Source organism: Trichechus manatus, unplaced genomic scaffold (assembly GCF_000243295.1).
Source record: "Trichechus manatus latirostris isolate Lorelei unplaced genomic scaffold, TriManLat1.0 scaffold00081, whole genome shotgun sequence".
Lineage (NCBI taxonomy): Eukaryota > Metazoa > Chordata > Mammalia > Sirenia > Trichechidae > Trichechus > Trichechus manatus.
The window spans coordinates 3,188,367-3,208,056 of NW_004444017.1; the positions used below are offsets into that span (position 1 = coordinate 3,188,367).

Consider the following 19,690-nt stretch of genomic DNA (forward strand, 5'->3'; position numbering starts at 1 on the left):
CGCCAATGTTCTACAAAAGTGGAATCTTTCCTGCAGTTATTTTAAAGGTAGTATGTTGCCAGGTCGGTTGTTAGCCCTGTGTTGTGAACGCAAGGCGGTGAGAAGTTGCGAGCGCGGCCTCCTGATTAGAACCGGCCCGCCCCGCCCCTCCCGCCGCGTTTATCCGGAGTCCGGGAGCGCGGAGGCCGCAGAGTCGTTTTCGTCTCCGGGTCCTGTGAAGCCAATACTCAATCACTATTTAATGGACTGTTCGAGAACAACCCGTCAGCCTGAGGGCTTGTCGAAAAATCAATGCTGACTGTAAACAAAACCACCCCTTTGCAGGGAGAGCCCACCCTAATTGTCGTTTCCGATGGACCTGGCAAACCCACACTCCTCGACTGGGAAAGGAAGCGTTTTCCTGGGTTTAGGTCCCTGCTCAGCAGCCAGAGCATTGAGGGACAGGAGCCCCCAAGAGTCTGCGGTGAGGGTGAGCAGGCTGTCGTCGGCAGGATGGCGGCGCAGCCTCGGGCTTGGGCCTCGCTAGGGGTGGTGGTTGGGGCTGGAATGGCGAGGAGGGTCCCAGGGGAGCTGGCGGCCGCGCCAGGCGGGATATTTAGAGCGCGCACAGATCTACACAAACACAAACAAGCGCCTGCTGTGCCCGCCGCCCAGAACGCGCTGTGCTCCCCCTGTGCTCCCGACCAAACAGGGTGGGAGGCGGGGAGCAGGCAGCGAAGAAGCAGAGAGTGGGGGGTGTCAGCTCTGTAAACACCGGAGACCCAGGAGGAGGGCAGTGGCTGGGGCCTGGCGGGAGCGTTTGTGGTGGTGATGGCTGGGGAGAGGGGGCAGTCCCCCCAACTCCAACACTTACTCTCAACACCACCACCCACTACCCCACCCCATTTTGGAGAGTAGGGGGGAAGCCTGTGACTGTGGGTAGGTTGAGGAGGGAGGCCGTGGGTGCCCTCGGGGATGTGTTTCTTGTGAGCGCCTGTGTGCATAGGCTCACTGGGTGGGTGGAAGTGGGGTGGGGGAAGTTAGGCAGGTGGAGAGCAAGTAGTAAGCAGTCTGGGATGCCCAAACAACTTGAGTGCACACAGCCTGAGTGAGGCTCTCCCTGAGATCCCAAGCCTTGGGGGTGCTCTGTAACTTGGAAAAGGGGGAAAGGGCCATAACCCTCTTCCACCTTCCCCTAGGTCCCTGTCAAATGCTCATTTGCTCATCCTGTCCATGGCACCCCCATCAGATAGTGCACGTGGCCCAGAGAGGACAGTGCTTGCTTGTGTGCCTGCCCACTGCTTGCTTGGGAATTGGGCCCAGCTGGGTGGGACATTAGGCTGGGGGCCAGAACAGAATGCAGGGAACCTCCTCAGTACTCCGGCTGAGGCTGCAGCGCTCCCAGAGGACCCAGAACTCTGAGTAGAAACATGGGTGGGCCAAGCTTCACCCTGCCTAGTCCCTCACTGCTGCCCCTACAGGGGTCCCACGGAGGCTCCAAGAAGTCAGCTGAGCCCCAGCCAGGGCTCCAGGCATCAGTACTAGCTTAGCCTTGCCCTGTCCCCAGTCAGTGGTCGGGTTCCCAGCCTCTGCAGGAGCCAGTTTTGCCCCCACCATGCCGAGCTCTAGCCAACCTGCTCGGTTTGGCCCCCTGTCTGAGGGAACCCTAGAGGACCTAGTCCCTGGGGCTCCTCAGGGACTGGCATGAGGGAAGAGTTCTCTCTCCATTTCAAATCTGCAAGGAAACTCTCAGGGACAAGGATACCCCTTGCATTTCCCACTGGCCCTTAGAAAACTGGTACAACCAACTAGAGGGGTGGGTGGGGGAAGGTTGCCCCAAGCTGTTCTCATTAGTGACAACAGATCCATAATGAGAGAGGCAGAAGCTGTCCCTAATACGGTTAAAGGTAAAAAGCATGGGCTTTCCACTCAGGTAGATCTGAATTCAAATCCTTAGGTAAATGACTTCATTTTCCTCATCTACAAAATGAAGTGAATATAGTTATTGGAGGGTTAGATGAAGAAATACATGTAAAATGCTTAGCATAAGCCCTGACATATACTAAGGTCTTCATAGATGTTAATCATTAATATTATCATTACTATTACTATGTATTTTGGCGCCTCCTCTGGGACATTGCCATCTACTCAGTAGATTTTCCATGGAGCTGATGAAAAGTAAGCTTCAGGGCTCCTCACTTGCAGAGACTCCTTCCAAGGATCTGCACCTAATTTTGTATTTGTAGTTTTGTATTGTTTTTCTTAGAGAGTGCCCTCCTATCCAAGTTTTACAAGCTTTGGGTCCCTCAAAACCTGGATCTTCCCTGATTATATGTCTTAATACCACCCCAGCCCACGCCACCCCACCCTCCACTTGGTACAGGATGAGCGTGGATGAGTGAATGAGGCCATGGCTGCCTAGGGAGGGTGAAGGACAATGGAGGGATGTAGGTGAGGCGATGGCCCCATGGATGGAGGGAAGACCTAGGGAAGGAAGGGGACGGGAGAATACTCACCTTGGAAGAGGGGGCAGATCTTCCTCCAGGCTGTGACGCTCCCTTGGCTGGTGTATTGGCCCAGTGCCACCTCCAAGAAGAACACGGGGATGCCACAGGAGAAGAAGAAGATGAAGTAGGGGATGAAGAAGGCTCCTGCGAAAGAGGGGTGAGGCAGGAGCTGAGCCACGTCCCCGGCTCTTCTTCAGCCTTTCTCAATTCAGCCCTGGGTCCCTCTCCCAGAGACCTGTCCTCCACCACCCGCCATCTTTACTCTCCTTCCTCACACCTCCCAAGGACCTGAGTCAGCCTTCCTCCTATCTGCGAGCTGTCAGGGGGATTAGGCAGGTATAGGTGGAAAGTTTCCGTTTCTGAACCTACTCAGGATGGGATGGACCTTTGAAGGGAAATAAATGAAAGTTTAGGTGAAAATCTTAATATATGCACTATTTATTTTTCTGAGTGTGCTTTACAAATCTAGTCAGTTTATTACTTTTGGAACAAACACATGTTATGTATCAGTTGATACACTTAAATTATCATGTTTGTACATTTTAGAGAAAAACAAGACCACCTTGGAAAAATTATTTTTCCTCTAATAATTGTCAGAGGGAGTCTCTGTGTGGCTCAAACTGTTCGCTTGGCTGCTAACTGAAAGGTTGGAGGCTGGTGTCCACCCAGAAGCACCTTGGAATAAGGGCCTGGCGATCTACTTCTGAAATATGAGCCATTGAAAACCCTGTGAAGCATGGTTCTACTCTGATACAGATGGAGTTGCCATGAATTGAAGTTGACTCAACAGCAAATGTTTTTGTTTTTGTTTTTCCCAGAGGGTTTTTTCCTTCTACCAGGCTGTGTTCTGAATTGGGCTACCAGCAGAGAAGACCATTTCCTTTGCTCAAGGTAGATTCTCGGGGGTTGGAGTTTCAGACAGTCATCCAATCAGGCACTGACTTATGGGCCCCAACCAGAGACCAGGCTTAACAGACATCCAGCAAACTACATGAAAATGGAATTTGAAGACAACCCTAAGCCTGGGTGTCCACTTCAGTAGGTGTCACTACATATACCTCACTTCAGAGGTTTATCTATGGATCGGATGAATTATTATTTATTACACAAGAATAGCACTTAACACTTATTTGGTGTGTGCTCAGCATCAGGAACTCTTCTAAATGCTTTCGAATGTCAAAATCCTCACAAAACAACCCCTAACGGGGTAGGTACTATTATTCTCTCCATTTTAGAGATAAGAAAACTGAGGTAAGTTTAAATATGTGAAAACTGAGGGACAGATGAGGAAACTGAGGTACAAACCCAGATGGTCTGATCCTGAATCTGTGCTCTTGAGCATTACATTATAATGCCCCTCAAGTAATCCATATTATTTTGTGGAGAAAATAGAAGGTACAAAGGAAAAGAAAGGAAGAACATTGTATATCCTTCCATATTTTTTATACATACACATATATTTCTTTTTTACAAAACCGAGAACCTACTATATATTATTTGATAACCGTTTTTTAAAAGACTTCACCAAAAGAGTGAAAAGAGAACCTACAAACTGGGAAAAAAAATTGGCTATTACAAATCAGATAAAGGTCTAATCTCTAAAATCTACAGGGAAATCCAACACCTTTACAACAAAAAGACAGATAATCCAATTAAAAAATAGGCAAAGGAAATGAATAGATACTTCACCAAAGAAGACATTAGAGCCACCAACAGACACTTGAGGAAATGCTAAAGATCACTAGCCATCAGAGAAATGCAAATCAAACCCACAATGAGATACCATCTCACCCCGGCATTACTAGCATGAATCAAAACAACAGGAAATAACAAATGTTGGAGAGGCTGCAGGGAGATCAGAACTCTTATACACTGCTGGTGGGAATGCAAAATGATACAACCATTTTGGAAAACGATATGGCACTTCCTTAGAAAGCTAGAAATAGAAATAGCATACGATCCAGCAATCCCACTCCTAGGAATATATCCTACAGAAATAAGAGCTGTCACATGAATAGACATATGCACACCCATGTTCATTGCAGCATTGTTCACAATAGCAAAAAGATGAAACAACTTAGGTGCCCATCAACAGATGAATAGATAAACTATGGTACATACACGCAATGGAGTGTTATGCAACGATAAAGAACAATGAGGAATCTGGGAAGCTCTCATAACATGAATAAATCTGGAGGGCATTATGCTGAGTGAAATAAGTCAATCACAAAAGGACAAATGTTGCATGAGACCACTACTGTAAAAACTCATGAAAAGGTTTATACACAAAAAGAAACAATCTTTGATGGTTACGAGGAAGGGGAAGGGTGGGGATGGAAAAACACTAAATAGACAATAGATAAGTTGTAACTCTGGTGAAGGGTAAGACATTACACAATACTTGGGAAGCCACCACATCTTGTACAAGGCAAGATCATGGAAGCTCCATAGACACATCCAAACTCCCTGAGGGACCAAATTGCTGGGCTGAGGGCTGTGGGGACCATGGTCTCAGGGAACATCTAGCTCAATTGGCATAACATAGTTTATTAAAAAATGTTCTACATTCTACTTTGGTGAGTAGAATCTGCAGTCTTAAAAGCATGTGAGCGGCCATCTAAGATACTCCACTGGTCTCACCCCTTCGGGAGAAAGAGAGAATGAAGAAAATTAAAGATACAAGGGAAAGATTAGTCCAAAGGACTAATGGGCCCCTCCTACCATGGCCTCCACCAGACTGAGTCCAGTACAACTAGATGGTGCCTGGCTACCACCACTGACTGCTCTGACAGTGATCACAATAGAGGGTCCTGGACAGAGCTGGAGAAAAATGTAGAACAAAATTCTAACTCACAAAAAAAGACTAGACTTACTGGCCTGACAGAGACTAGAGAAATCCCAAGAGTATGGCCCCCCGACAACCTTTTAGCTCAGTCATGAAGTCACTCTCGAGGTTCACCCTTCAGCCAAAGATTACACAGGCCCATAAAACAAAACAAGTCTAAAGGGGCACACCAGCCCAGAGGCAAGGACTAGAGGGCAGGAGGGGACAGGAAAGCTGGTAACAGGTAATCCAAGGTCAAGAAGGGAGAGTGTTGACATGTCGTGGGGTTGTTAACCAATGTCATAAAATAATACGTATACTAACTGTTTAATCAGAAACTAGTTTATTCTGTAAACTTTCATCTAAAGTACAATAAAATAAATTTTAAAAAATTTATATCATGAAACTCTTCATATCTATATATATATATATATAATTTTAAGGCTGCATAGTATTCCATTATATGTATCTGTCCTAATTTCATCCGTACCTTACAATTGGACTTTTTCGGTTGTTTCATTAAAAACATTGCTATAATGAAGATCATTGTCCACATCCTTGTACATTTGTCTAATTTGGTTCTCAGTATAAATTTCCAGGAGAGAAATTACTCTCCAAAGAGTATGTTCATTTTTTAAGATCTTTGACATGCATTTCCAAATTGCCCTCCAAAATTCCTGTGTCAATTTGCATTCCCAAAATCAGTGTGAGTAAAGAAGGATTTGTGAGTCCTCTGGGCCCGAGGGAGCCACAGCAAGTCAATAACTCTCCAATGAGTCCCTGAAGTCTTTTTTAACTCTGACTTTTTCTTTATGGATCCCTGGTGGCACAGTGGTTAAGAGCTTAGCTAAACAAGAGGTGGGCAGTTTGAATCCACCAGGCACTCCTTGGAAACCCTATGGGGGCAGTTCTACTCTGTCCTGTAGGGTTGCTATGAGTCGAAATTGACTTGATGGCAACGGGTTTGGTTTTTGAGTTCTTGCCTTTATAGTCTGGATGATACCAGAGCATTAGTAAACGCAGCATTAGTAACACCACTGACTCGGGTTTAAGTTGCTTGGATGGCTGCGGGGGCTAAGCAGAGGGCTGTGTCCGGAAGAAAGTGATGAGGCTGGGCTCCTCCACAGGGCACCTTATAGGAAGTCTGTGGCAGCACCTGGCCCCTAGAAGTCCTTTCAACCAGCTGGAAGGAGGTGGCTTCAGTTCTGTCCTGGGACTGTGGACAGAAGATAGAGTGACCTCAGGAGGCCTGAAGCTGAGCCTGGGCAGGTGGGTCCACCCTGAAAGGACAGCACCAGCCCTGAGGAGAGCTTGGCTGTGGTCTAGCATAGGGGCATCCTCTGTCTTTGGCATTGTTCTCCCTGGGTTTTTCATACACTGATGCCACAAATACCCTTTCCTCAAAACAACTTACCATAGCCCCTGCTTTGAGACGTTACACTGTCCCATAATTCTCTTGGTGTCTGCCCAGGCTATGATGATGTCCCGCAGAGAGCTTCGAAGACAGGGTGACTTGGGGGTGTGGTTAGTTTAAAACTCCCTCCCTCTGCTCTAAGTTAGTCCTTAGTATCTCTGCCAAGCACACCCCCCTGAACCACTGACAATCTGGACAAGCATCATCTCTCCCAATTTTATAAAATCGTCTTTTGAGATGACTTATTTCTTTAGGATGATCTAATTTAGTGATTCTCCTCTTTTTTATAATCAAAGACCATGTTACTATTTTTTACCTTTTTTGAAAGATTTTTCTATACAGAACTGCATTGACTAACTAATCATCAATTAATTTCTCTGCATCTATTAGTGAAAATCATATTAAAGTGCCAATCAGGGCTTATGGTCAGTGCAAGTTGGTACAATTCCAGCCTAAAGCAAAATTAACATTTGATTAGTCTGTGAAGTCGAATTCACACCTAAGTTCGTTATTGCGTTGTTTGAAATAACACAACCAACTGCTGGACCTTCGTAACTACCTTCCTAGACCCCCAGAGACCGGTGACCCCAGATTGGGACACCTGACCTTGTTTAGCCCCCTCCCCCCGCACCACTGCATTAAAGATGAAGAAAAGATGTAGTTAGATTAGGACAGAGCTAAAGCAAGAATGCGGGTAACAGAGGCAGAAATACACAGAGAGATGAGCTCAGACCCTAAGTGATATGTGTAATGCCACCTGCTCTGCCATCACCATTTCTCAGATGACCAGGTTCAGCCTAGTGTTCATCTCACTTCATCACAGGTGCTTGTCTCACCCCAATAGAGACAGCGCAGCCATAGCCAAAGCCATCAGGCAGCACAGAGGCATGGTAGGCACTGGAACCTGAAACCTTGTTATGGATTGAATTGTGTCCCCCCAAAATGTGTGTCAGCTTGGCTAGGCCACGATTCCCAGTATTGTGTGATTGTCCACCATTTTGTGATCTGATGTGATTACCCTATGTGTTGTAAATCCTAACCTCTAGGATGTTAATTAAACAGGATTAGAGACAGTTATGTTAATGAGGCAGGACTCGATCTACAGGATTAGGTGGTATCTTGAGTCAATCTCTTTTAAGATATAAAAGAATCAAGCAGAGAGGAGCAGGATTTCATTACTACTAGTCAAGAAGAGCCAGGAGCAGAGTGTGTCCTTCCTTGGACTTGGGGTCCCTACACTGAGAAGCTCCTAGACCAGGGGAAGACTGATGACAAGGACCTTCCCCCAGAATTGACAGAGAGGGAAAGCCTTCCCCTGGAGCTGGTGCCCTGAATTTGGACTTCTAGCCTCCTAGACTGTGAGAGAATAAATTTCCGTTTGTTAAAGCCATCCACTTGTGGTGTTTCTGTTACAGCAGCACTAGATAACTAAGATACCCTGTCTCCTGGGCCTTCACCCTGTTCCAGCCCCTTTTGAGATGGGAAGGGGAGATGCATGTGGGAATATGGCAGCCAGGGAACCTGTTTCTAACTAGGTCTGTGGTCTTGGGCAAGTCACTGACCACTCTGAGCCTCTGTGTCCTCCTCTGTGAAAGGAAGGGTTGGACTAGGTAATCTTTAGCTCCAGTTCTAACATTCTATACATCCATGAAAATGTGTCCCTAGGACAAACAGCCCTTGGCTCTACCACTCCTTCCTGCCCCCCCCATCTACTGACCCAGCATCAGTCCCCCACTCCCAGTCTCAGCTCCACAGCCCTGCCCCCCTACCGCAGAAACTCCATTTCTAACTCTTTGGAGTCATCAGTTCAAGCTGTTTGAAATAATAACTATAAGTTTTAAAACACATAGCAAAATACATAGTAGATGCTCAATAAGTATTGGCCAAATTAAATGTAAATAGTGCTTAGAAGGATTTTTCTAAACAATGGTTATCTCTAGATAGGAGTGTTTCTTCTTTTTACCTTTCTAGGATATTTCTAATATTTTCAATACACATATATCATTTCCACAAAAAGAATAAAGATACTTTCAAAAGGCAAAAATGAACCTGGCCAGTCAAAAGACCATATATTGTATGATTTCATTTTAATAAAATGCCCATAATAGGCAAATCTATAGAGACAGAAAGTAGATTAGTGGTTTCCAGGAGCTGGGGGAGTGGGTGGTATGGGGAAAGACTGCTAAACAGTGCAGAGTTTGTTTTTGGAGTGATGAAAATTTTCCAGAACAGATTGTGGTGATGGTTGCACAACCCTGTGTCTATACAAAAAAACCATTGAAAATGGTTTTAAAAAATGAATCTGGCTCCTCCCCATCAAGACCCTGCTAATTTTTACCACCAGTGCTTAAAAATAATAAAACTATATTTCTTTAAATTAAAATCGTATCTATAGACAAGATAAAACCATTCCTTCGAAGCAATGGATCTCTTTTGTGTGGCCTTTCTTGCCATGGTCTTGTAACTGTGCAAATAGGGTAATTGTGGCCCACCAAGGGGATTGATTGGTCAGTTTTGCCATTCTGCTGGGTTTGAAATGAGCCATCGCAGAGGTGGGAAAGAGAGGATCCCACCACCACCAGGGAAGAACAGCTAAGATCGGAGTGCATCCTTTGGACCTGGGGTCCCTGGGCTGAAAATCTCCTGGAGCCAGGAGACCGAAAGAAAGAGAGGAAGATGGCGAGAAACAGTGGCAGAGAAATGGCGGCAGGAGAGACCACCAGGAGACGGTGTGGTGGGCTTCCCAGCCCACAGAGCAAGAAAGCTGAGTGTCTTTGGGCAGGAGGGTTGCTGGCGGAGTGGGGTGCCTCCAGGCACTTACTGGCAGAGCTAGAAAAGCTTTGTAACACTTGCTCCAGCAAGGCAGAGGCCGAGGGGCCAGGGAGAGGCGTGCCTGTGAGCACAGCTGAAAAGAGGCTGTCCTGATGAAAGAACTATATTCTGAGCATTCCTGAACCTGAATTGTAGCCTGTTACTTCCCTAATAAACCGCGTAATTGTGAGTATTATCTGTGAGTTCTGTGTGGCCATTGCAATGAATTCTTGAACCCAGAAGAAGTAGAGAGCACTGTGCGAGGGACTGTTGGCGTCAGAATTGGTAAAGATGGGGAGAGAGGAGGCATGTCTGACCTCTGCCTCATAGGAATCAGCCTTGGGCTGTTGATCTTGATTCTCCTTCCCCCTTGTGTAGTTAGAGGAGGTCAGACTCTGCCCCCTCACCATTTTTACAATTCCTCTGATCAAAATCCTTCAGTGGCTCACATCTCACTCAGAGATAACGCCTAGAGATCTGACTCCCTTGCTTCTCTACTCTCATCTCCTACTATTCTCCCCTTCACTCGTCCCACTTCAGCCACACCTGCCTCCTGCTGTTCCTCAGACAAGCCTATTGCTCTTTCACCCTAGGACCTTTGCACTTGCTCTTCTCTCTGTTTGGAATGCTCTTTTCCCTGATAACCATCCACCAGAGTCAATCCTTCTTCACCTCCTTCAGGTCTGTGCTCAGATGTCACCTTCTCAGTGAGACCTTTCCTGGTCACCCTCTTTCACGTCTCAAACTCTTCTGCCCTCAACCCCTTCCCCTCTTCCCAGCTTTACTTCTTATCACTCCACTCATCACACTTGACATACCACACGTTTTACTTATTTGTTTATAATCACTCTCTCCCCACTAATATATAACACACAGAATATTTTCTGTATTGTACCTGAAACAGTGCCTGGCACATAATAGGCCTGCAATAATATTAGTGGAATGAAAGAATAAATTCTATCAACAACTTGCATTTGTGTAGAGTAACAAAGGAACTTATTAAAAACGCAGACTCCAGACTTCCGGGCAATTTGGTGCTATAGTCAGAAGCACCATGCCGTCCCTCTGCAGCAAAGATCAGAAAAACTAAGTCAAACAGAGTTCACGTCAATCCTGAAACCCTAACCATCAAATGAAGAGATAAAGAACTCAGCCAAGCACTGAATGGAATAAGAAACTGACCGAGAACAGAGAGCAAGCAGAGATACACGCAGAGGTCCCCAATCATCTACCACAGCACGGATCTGCCATCTTGGACTCCTATCAGAGATCAGTGAACAGGAGATACGAGAAAGCAGCTTCACGGAGCTTCCAGCAGGGGACAGAACAACCGGTAACCCACGATATAGGCTTTCCCACCCCCCACCCTTCTTCACCCACACTTAGCCCCCTCTGCTTCCTGCAGCCACAGTCTATTGGCCAGGAAGCACAGCTTCCCCCCAGTTCCACTTGGATTCCACCTGCCCACACTGGCCAGCTCCCTGACTGCCATTTGTTGGCTGCTGGTGTTGCTTTTTTCCACTTCTTTAGATTTCTTCCTTACCTCTCACCACCTCCCCCTCCTTTCTCTCAAATACCTGGCTCCGTGCACCATCTTTGCTTCTTCCTGAAAGGCTGTGAAACACCGCTGGACTGTGAAACTGCTTCCCGGCCCGTGCAGCCACGCTGGTGGGACCCCCGGGGCTTTTTTCTTTGTTTGTTTGTTTGCTCTGATTTGGTCTGTTTTGATTTGTTTGTTTTCTTTCTCTTTTCTTGGCTTGGGAGCCCCTTCTAGCTGGGCAGTACTGCGTGGCTTGGAAGCTAGTCCCTTCCTCTGCACAGATGCACAGGGACTTCCCTGGGGGCACTTCTTTTTTCTTGTTTGTTTTCGAGGTTTTTATTTTTTTCATTTCTTTGTTTACTTTTCTTCTCTCTGTTATTCCCTTTTTGTCTTTCTTCATTTCCAGTTTCTCGATTTATTCATTTTTTTCTTTTATCCTTTTTCTTTCTTTTTTTTAATTTTTGTTTTTCCCCGTTTCTGTCTCTCATCTCTCCACTCTAATAACAAGCTCCCTTAGCACTCTTTTTTGTTTGTGTGTATGTCTTTGGTTCCTGTTCCTCTCTCCTCTCTCTCATCTTTCCCATACCCATCTTAGCTCCACAGATCACAATCTACCACCTCCTTCCTGCCTACCTGCACCATGCGCTGAACATCACACTCCCAAGCAACATAGGCACGGCCTACTGGAATCTGCCCTGCACTGATTCCTGGTCTGCATTGTCAGCCCTGGTACATGCCACAAAAAACCTATCCCAGCAACTCCCCTTTCAGCTGGACCTACCCTGCTCTACCATACCTGAGTGACTGACCCTGCCCACTGGAGAAGGAGGTGAAAAGTATCGTGCCCACAGATGAGCAAACAACAAAGTATGCACAGCTGGCCGGCTCAGACATAACCAAATAAAACAAAAAATTAGGACGAAACAAACAAATCTACAATCAATAAATCAGGAAAATAACCAGTGAATGCCACGAAGACAACAGACACTATCAAAACATTTACAAAAACAAGACAGGATGGTTCCAGTAGGAGTCCAAAATAAAACACCCGATGACCTTTTAGTAGAAGAAAATGCACTAGACCTAACTGATAGGGAATTCAAATCTCTAATATTCAGAATTATCCAAGAGTTGAAGCAAAAAACAGACAAAAATGAGAAAAAAATAGACAAATTCATGGAAAAAGCAGACAAATTCATGGAACATACAGACAAAAAAATGGAAGAATTCAAGAAAATAATACAGAAACAAAATGCTAAAATGAATTCACAACTAGAAATCATATAAAAACAACAATTAGAAATCCAAAAGACAAACAAAAAGATTTCAGAAATGGACAGCGTCATACAAGGGCTGAGGAGGAGGTTTGAAACGATGGAAGACAGGATCAGCGAAATTGAAGACAAACACTTGGACAGAACTCTGAGGAAAAATCAGAAAAAAGAATGAAGAAAAATGAAGAAACCCTGAGAATTATGTGGGATACGATCAAAAGCAAAAATCAGCGAGTGATCGGAGTTCCAGAACAGGGGGAGAAAACACACAGAGGATCATTGAAGAATTGCTGACAGAAAACTTCCTCAATATCATGAAAGATGAAAAGCTGACCATCCAAGAAGCTCAACGAACCCCATAGAGGATAGACCCCAAAAGAAAATCACCAAGGCATATCATAATCACAGTCATCAAAACCAAAGACAAACAAAGAATCCTGAGAGCAGCTCGAGAAAAACAAAAAGTCACATACAGAGGAGAAACAATAAAGCTCAGCTCGGATTATTCAGCAGAAACCATGGAGGCAATAAGGCAATGGGATGACATATATAAAACCTTGAAAGAAAAAAATAGTCAGCCAAGAATACTATATCCTGCAAAACTCTCGTTCAAATATGATGGTGAAATTAGGTCATTTCCAGATAAACAGAAATTAAGGGACTATGTAAAAACCAAACCGAACTTACGAGACTTATTAAAGGAGTCCTTTGATCTGAGAACAGACAATATCAGACCATAGGCTGAATATAGGACACAGGATTGTACTAGCCAGATACCAACCTAGAAAATGAACTCTTAAGAACTATGCAAAACCAAAAGAATTACAAAAGGGAACCAGAGAGGTTAATCTGTAAATGACAACAGCATCAGAACAATAAAAGAGGGAATAAACGGTGCAGGTATAGAACCTTCTAATGGAGAGGAAGTCAAGCGATACCAAATAGTAATAGACTAGTACAAATCTAGGAAGATGAGAGTAGATTTCAAGGTAACCACAAAGAAAGTTAACAAACCTAATCATCAAAATAAAGAAGAAAAACAAAGTCTCAGTAAAAACAAAATCTACAAAACAAAAGAAATGAAAAAAATCCACAAACAAAAGGAACTCAGCACAGGAGAGTAAGAGGAACAAAGAAAACATCAGCACCGCAAAAAAAAAAGCACTACAAAATGCAATCCCACTCCTAGGAATATATCCTAGAGAAATAAGAGCTATCACACTAATAGACATATGCACACTCATATTCACTGAAGCACTGTTCACAATAGCAAAAAGATGGAAACATCCTAGATGCCCATCAACAGATGAATGGATAAACAAACTACGGTACATACACACAATGGAGTATTATACAAAGATAAAGAACAATGATGAATCTGTGAAGCATCTCAAAACATGGATGAAACTGGAGGACATTATGCTGAATGAAATAAGTCAATCACAGAAGGACAAATATTGTATGAGACCTCAACTGTATAAATCATTTAAAAGTTTACACACAAAAAGAAACAATCTTTGTCGGTTATGAGGGATGGGAGGGATGTAGGGAACAAAATAGATAAGTGGTAACTTTGGTGAAGGGTAAGATGGTACACAATACTGGGGACGCCAGCACAACTTGTACAAGGAAAGGTCATGGAAGCTCCATAGACACTTCTAAACTCCCTGAGGGACTGAATTGCTGGGCAGAGGGCTTTGGGGACCATGGTCTTGGGGAACATCTAGCTCAGTTGGCATAATACAGTTTATAAAGACAATGTTCTACATTCTACCTTGGTGAGTAGTGTCTGGGGTCTTAGAAGCCTGTGAGCAGCCATCTAAGATACTTCACTGGTTTCACCCCTTCATGATCGAGGGAGAACAAAGAGAACAAGATACAAGGAAAAGATTAATCCAAAGGACTAATGGACCACAGCTACCATGGCCTCCACCAGACTGAGTCCAGTACAGCTTGATGGCGCCCGGCTACCACCACTGACTGCTCTGACCGGGGTCACAATAGAGGCTCCTGGACAGAGCTGGAAAAGGATGTGGAACAGAATTCTAACTCACAAAAAAAGACCAGATTTACTGGCCTGACAGACTGGAGAAATCCCTAGTGTATGGCCCACGGACACCCTTTTAGCTCAGTGATGAAACCCCTCCTGAAGTTCACCATTTAGCCAGGGATTGGACAGTCTCATACAAAACAGAACTAATGAGGCACAGCATTCCAGGGACAAGGACTAGAAGGCAGGAGGGTACAGGAAAGCTGGTGATAGGGAACCCAAGGTACAGAAGGGACAGTGTTGACATGTCATGGGGTTGTTAACCATTGTCATAGGGCAATATGTATACTAACTGTTTAATGAGAAACTATTTGTTCTGCAAACCTTCATCTAAGGTACAAAAAAAAAAAAAGAATTATCTATATGAGATCAAATTGACAACAGTAACTCAAAAGCTTTGATGGGAAGCCTAGGGGACAGTGAGTTGAAGATAATGATAATGGAATAATTTGGAAAAGGATAGTGAGAATAGCAGCACCACTGGAAGAATGTAATCGATGTCACTGAATTGTACATGTAGAAACTTTCATAATGGTGTAACTTTGGCTTCTCAAGGTAGAGAAGGGAGAGCGTTGACACGTCGTGGGGTTCTTAACCAATGTCATAAAACAATATGTGTACTGACTGTTTAATGAGAAACTATTTGTTCTGTGAACCTTCATCTAAAGTACAATAAAAAAATCAAAAAACAAAAATGCAGACTCCTTGGTGCTGCCCGTGGCCTCATTTAATCTTCACCATAGCACTGTGAGATATCATCCCCATTTCACAGAGGAGGAGACTGAGGCTAATGGTGGAGCTGGAACTCAAACTTAAGTCCTCTAATTCCACTCCAGCCTTCCTTCCATTTTACCACACTGCTTAGGCAGGAGGGCCCAGGTAGGCACTGCTCACTGTCAGGGCACAGGTCTCCCCACCACGCCTACCTCAAAGTGAACTCACCACCTCCATTTTTGTAGCAGAGATAGGGAAACCTCCAGACATTCCCCAGCCCAATGATCTCCCCGGCCACCGAGAGCACAAACTCCATCTTGTTGGTCCATTGGCCCCGATCCTTCACCTGGTCCTCCCCTTCCTGGTCCAACTTCTCTCTCTCCACAGGGACACAGGAGTCCACAGGAGCCCCATCTGCGTGAGCTGCCACTTTTCTTTCCATAGCCATGCAATGGGCTGGGAGGCCGCGGAGCTGGGGCTGGGGCAGGATGGCGAGAGAGGCAAAGTCTGGTGGGAGGAGAATGAATGAGCTGTGAAATGCCAACTCATGCCCCTGCCATCCCTGCTTGCTTTACTCGGATTGTTGCTGTTGGAATATTGCTCTTCTTCCGAAACTCTCAAAGACGTTTGCATCCAAAGTCACACTTTGCCCTCATGACCCTGTGAGCAAATAGGGAACAAATCTTAGTCTGCCATTGTGTAGATGAGAAAATCCAGGGCTTGACGAATGAAGTGACTTGCCAAGGCCATTCAGGAGCAGAACTGGGATTAAATTCTGGGTTTAGGGCCTTTTATTTCAAGTCCCTTTTTATCTTTTCAGCCAGCCACCATCCCCAGCTGGCCTGTCAGCCCCAGCTCCTCAGCATCCTGGTGAGAGACACCAGCCCAGCCTCTGGCCTCTGGGCCAGAAGGAATCAAAAGCTACCAGGGGTGACAGGGGGTCAAAGGGCAGGTGTGTCTTGGGTGACTGAATGGTCTTCCCCTGGCCAGTTGCATACTCAGCCTGTGCCAGGGCGATCAATTTCCTCAGGGTAAACATGGGAGCCAGCTAGCTCTGGGCATCTGATTGGAGGGAAGAAGAAGGTGGGACCTCTGAGCAAGTCCAGATTAGGACAGGGACTGGTGCCAGGGTCAAGTGCAGGCCTTCAGGGAAACCCAGGTTCTTTTCCTCTCAGGCCTGCCTCTGCTCTGAGCACAGGCAGAGGGTCCTGGTGGCAGAAAAGGTCACCAGAGCTCATCTCACTTGGGTAGTAGTCATCTGCAGGTCAGAGTGTTTCCCACACAGGAGGGAGGCCCATCTTGGCAGGCCCTCCTAAACAGCTCAAAGCTCCCCGGACTTCCAGAAAAGCCATGCCCCTTTCAAGAGCAGAGCCCCACTGTTTGTCAACTGCCAAGGGATAAATTCCAGCACAGTCATGTATCTCTAGCCCATCTTTGCCTTCCCTCTCCTCCCCCACACACAACATACCCCAAGGCCACCTCTGCCTTTATGTCCAGTGAGCTGGCAGGAGGAGGTGCCCCAGACTCTGGAGGGAAGCACCCATCCCACTGCCCCTCACCTCTGGGGGACGTTGGGTGAACAGAGTCTACCAAGTACTCCATCCTCCTCCGAGGCGCTAGAGAAACACAAGCAATTCTTTTTATTAAGGAAGAGACTATGCTTATTTGTTGGTCCTTTTAGCCCAGGCAACAGCCCAAGTCCAAGTTATTTAGAAAGGCGTGGGCAGGAGCCATCTGAGGATATGGAAATTTTTGAAGGTGACTTGGAGGGTGCAGGTTATCCCAGGAATGGGAAAGCATGTCAGGGTGAAATTCTGGTACTGGGACCTACTCAAAGGCTTCACTGTGAGCTCAGCCCAGAAGGAAGATGAGGACAGAGGCACCCATTGGGGAGCAAAAGCCAGGAGCATCAGATATAAGGGAGAAAGAGGGGGAAATAGGGAAGGGAAGAGAGCTCCAGGTCCGGAGTAAGCTACCAGACCCCATTGGGCTTGAAGAACCAGAGCCACAGATTGAAAGAACAGGGGAGCTTGGACTCAGAGGAAAAGTTGGCGATACCTGAACCCAAAAGTTGATGTTGCCACAGAATTGGGGCCGGGGCACCCTGAGGAATGGCCCCTGAATCATTATCAGATAAATAACTGAATGAATAAATGAACTAAAAAACATAGATGAAGAAGTAGCAGACGGGAAACCCAAGTTCTAGGCCAGACCTAGCCAATAGCATAAGAAAGGTTAACATTTGTATGTGCTAAAAACATTTAAATCTTTACATATGTTATTAAATTTCATCCTTTTTTAGCCTCGTGTTACAAAAACGAGAAAATGAAGCTCAGAGAGATTAAGAAACAATGGCACTTAGCAGGTGCTCAGTAAAACTGTTTTTGAATGGTTTGAATAAACTTACCAAGACAGTAAGTGGTGGAGTGAAGTCTCTAACTTGCTGTGTGACCTTAGGCAACTCACACCTCCACTCTGGGCTTTAAGTCTTCCTACAAGTGAGAATGACCCCTGCTCAACAGGGGTATTTGTTGTTGTTGTGTGCCTTCAAGTCAATTTGGACTCATAGCAACCCTATAGGACAGAGTAGAACTCCCCATAGTGTTTCCAAGGCTGTAATCTTTACAGGAACTGATCACCGGGTCTTTTCTCCCTCACGGAGCCACTGGTGGATTTGAACCACTGATCTTTAAACATTGTGCCACCAGGCGCCTTAACAAGGGCATTAGGGGAATAAAAATGAGGTCCATTAAGTATAAGGAGAGATTATTGCCTTTGCTTGCCACGCCAGAGGGTAGCTCAGCTCAGGCCAAGCCCCAAACCCAAGGGTCCCCAAGAGGGTGGTCGGTCAGGATACAAGCCTTTCTGTTCTCAGACCAGAGGCATCTATTTCAGGGCTAAGGTATTCTCAACAGCTGCGGGAGGAGAGACTTGGTGGGGAGCAGGAGTCAATGAAGGAGGGAGAGAGGCTCAGGGAGGAGAATCAGAGGAGAGTGGGGACGGGGAAGTGAATCAGAGAACCCAGTTTGTGCTCAGGGCTAAGGCTGTATCAGGGATAGGGGAGGAGAGAAAAGAGAACATGAACGGATGAACTGACACCGACGTGATATGCTGGAAAGAAAAAAAAAAAAAAACCCTAGTTGGGAGGAGCATAATTTATCAATAAGAATGAAAAACCAGAATGGCAGAATGAAAGCAAGAGTAAGAGAAAAGAGAGAGCTGGCCTGGAGCCATGGCAAGCTAAGGGGAAACAGCCTTAAGTTGCAGCAAGGGAGATTTAAGTCAGACTCAGGGAAGAAATGTTCTGGAAGACATTAGACATAAAAACAAGCTGTACAGAGCTCTCCTTTTGGAGTTATTTTAAAAGTCAAAAGAATAGCTCTCCACCCTCCTACCATACTCACTCTACCCCCACCCCATGTCCCCCTACCCCAACCCATTTGCTAGGAATAGTTGAACAGCAGTCTTGTCCATAGTCAAGATAACTTCTGGAACTCTCTTCCTGCCCGAGGGTCCACCCCAGCTTTGTCAACTTTCTAGTCCCTAGCATCACCTCCCCAGGCTGCCCACCTGCTGTGCTAAGCTAGGGCAGGGTATGGGGACATGGGATGGCCCTCACCATAAATCAGTGCCCTCCAGAAGCAAAGACACCAGTACCCACACTGGGCTTGGTCTGCCCACTGAGGAAATCCTCAAGAGACCGGAAAGTCCACAGTTAACTCTGTTTGCAGGAGCTGGCCAGGGTCTAGCAGAGGAACGGAAAAGTGTAGAAATGCTGCTCCCTACAGCTGCTGGGATCCCACCTCGGTCCCCTTTAACTGCCCAATCCAGCACAGGAATGGCCTAGTCCCCGGACACCGGGGGGACAGGAAGCCCCAGCCCTTGCTCAGCCCACACCCACATACCGATTCCCATTCCCGCACACACACTGGTGCCATTCCCTGTCACGTCCCTTTGCACACACATACCTGTGTGCATGGCACCAAAACCTGACTCTAGTCCCTAGTCCTTCACACCCCTTAGCTCAGCTGGTGGCCGCCCGCACCTCCCCGCAGCTCCCTCATTGACTCCTCAGCACAAGCATGCCCAGGCCTCCCTGCCACCCCCGAGCCAGGGCAGCTTTCTGGGAGACACAAGTTCCCAGTCCTCTGTACACGCCTGGCAGGGGGCCGGCAGGAGCTCCTTACCTGGGATCATTAATGGCAAATCAAGGGCCTTCAGGAATGCCCCGAGGTTTCTCCGGTCCATGATTCCTAACCTCTTCACTAGGCACCTTTGATTCCTTCCCCCTCTCAGCTGATCACTCCCTCTTTCACCCACTCCCTGTGGCCAGCTCCCCCTCTATGGACTTTTCTGGCACACAGGCTCATCCCTGGGCAACTCCAATGCTGTGGATGGTAAGGCGGGAGCTGGGCCGACACCTCTTGTCCTAGGATTCCAGAACATCAGAATTTTCCTCTGGCCTCAGTTTGCCTAGCTCTGCTTTCCATCACAACCACACACATTTCTACCAAGGATTTCCTCCCAGATTCGACTCCTCCAGCCCCTCTGAGTAGCTTCTCCTCTACTGGCTCACC

General features: G+C 46.3%; 1 protein-coding gene across 1 annotated transcript in view; it reads right to left on the minus strand.

The window, feature by feature from the left end:
* Positions 1 to 19,487, minus strand: part of SLC6A12 (solute carrier family 6 member 12) — a 35,758-nt gene extending 16,271 nt beyond the window's left edge. The window contains exons 1-4 of the mRNA XM_004381192.3: positions 19,301 to 19,487; positions 17,521 to 17,605; positions 15,342 to 15,620; positions 2,496 to 2,630 (exon numbers count right to left, since the gene is read on the minus strand). Of these exons, the coding sequence (XP_004381249.1) occupies positions 2,496 to 2,630; positions 15,342 to 15,561 (355 nt within the window). The 5' untranslated portion in view covers positions 15,562 to 15,620; positions 17,521 to 17,605; positions 19,301 to 19,487. The remainder of the gene's footprint in view (positions 1 to 2,495; positions 2,631 to 15,341; positions 15,621 to 17,520; positions 17,606 to 19,300) is intronic.
* Positions 19,488 to 19,690: the final 203 nt, after the last annotated feature.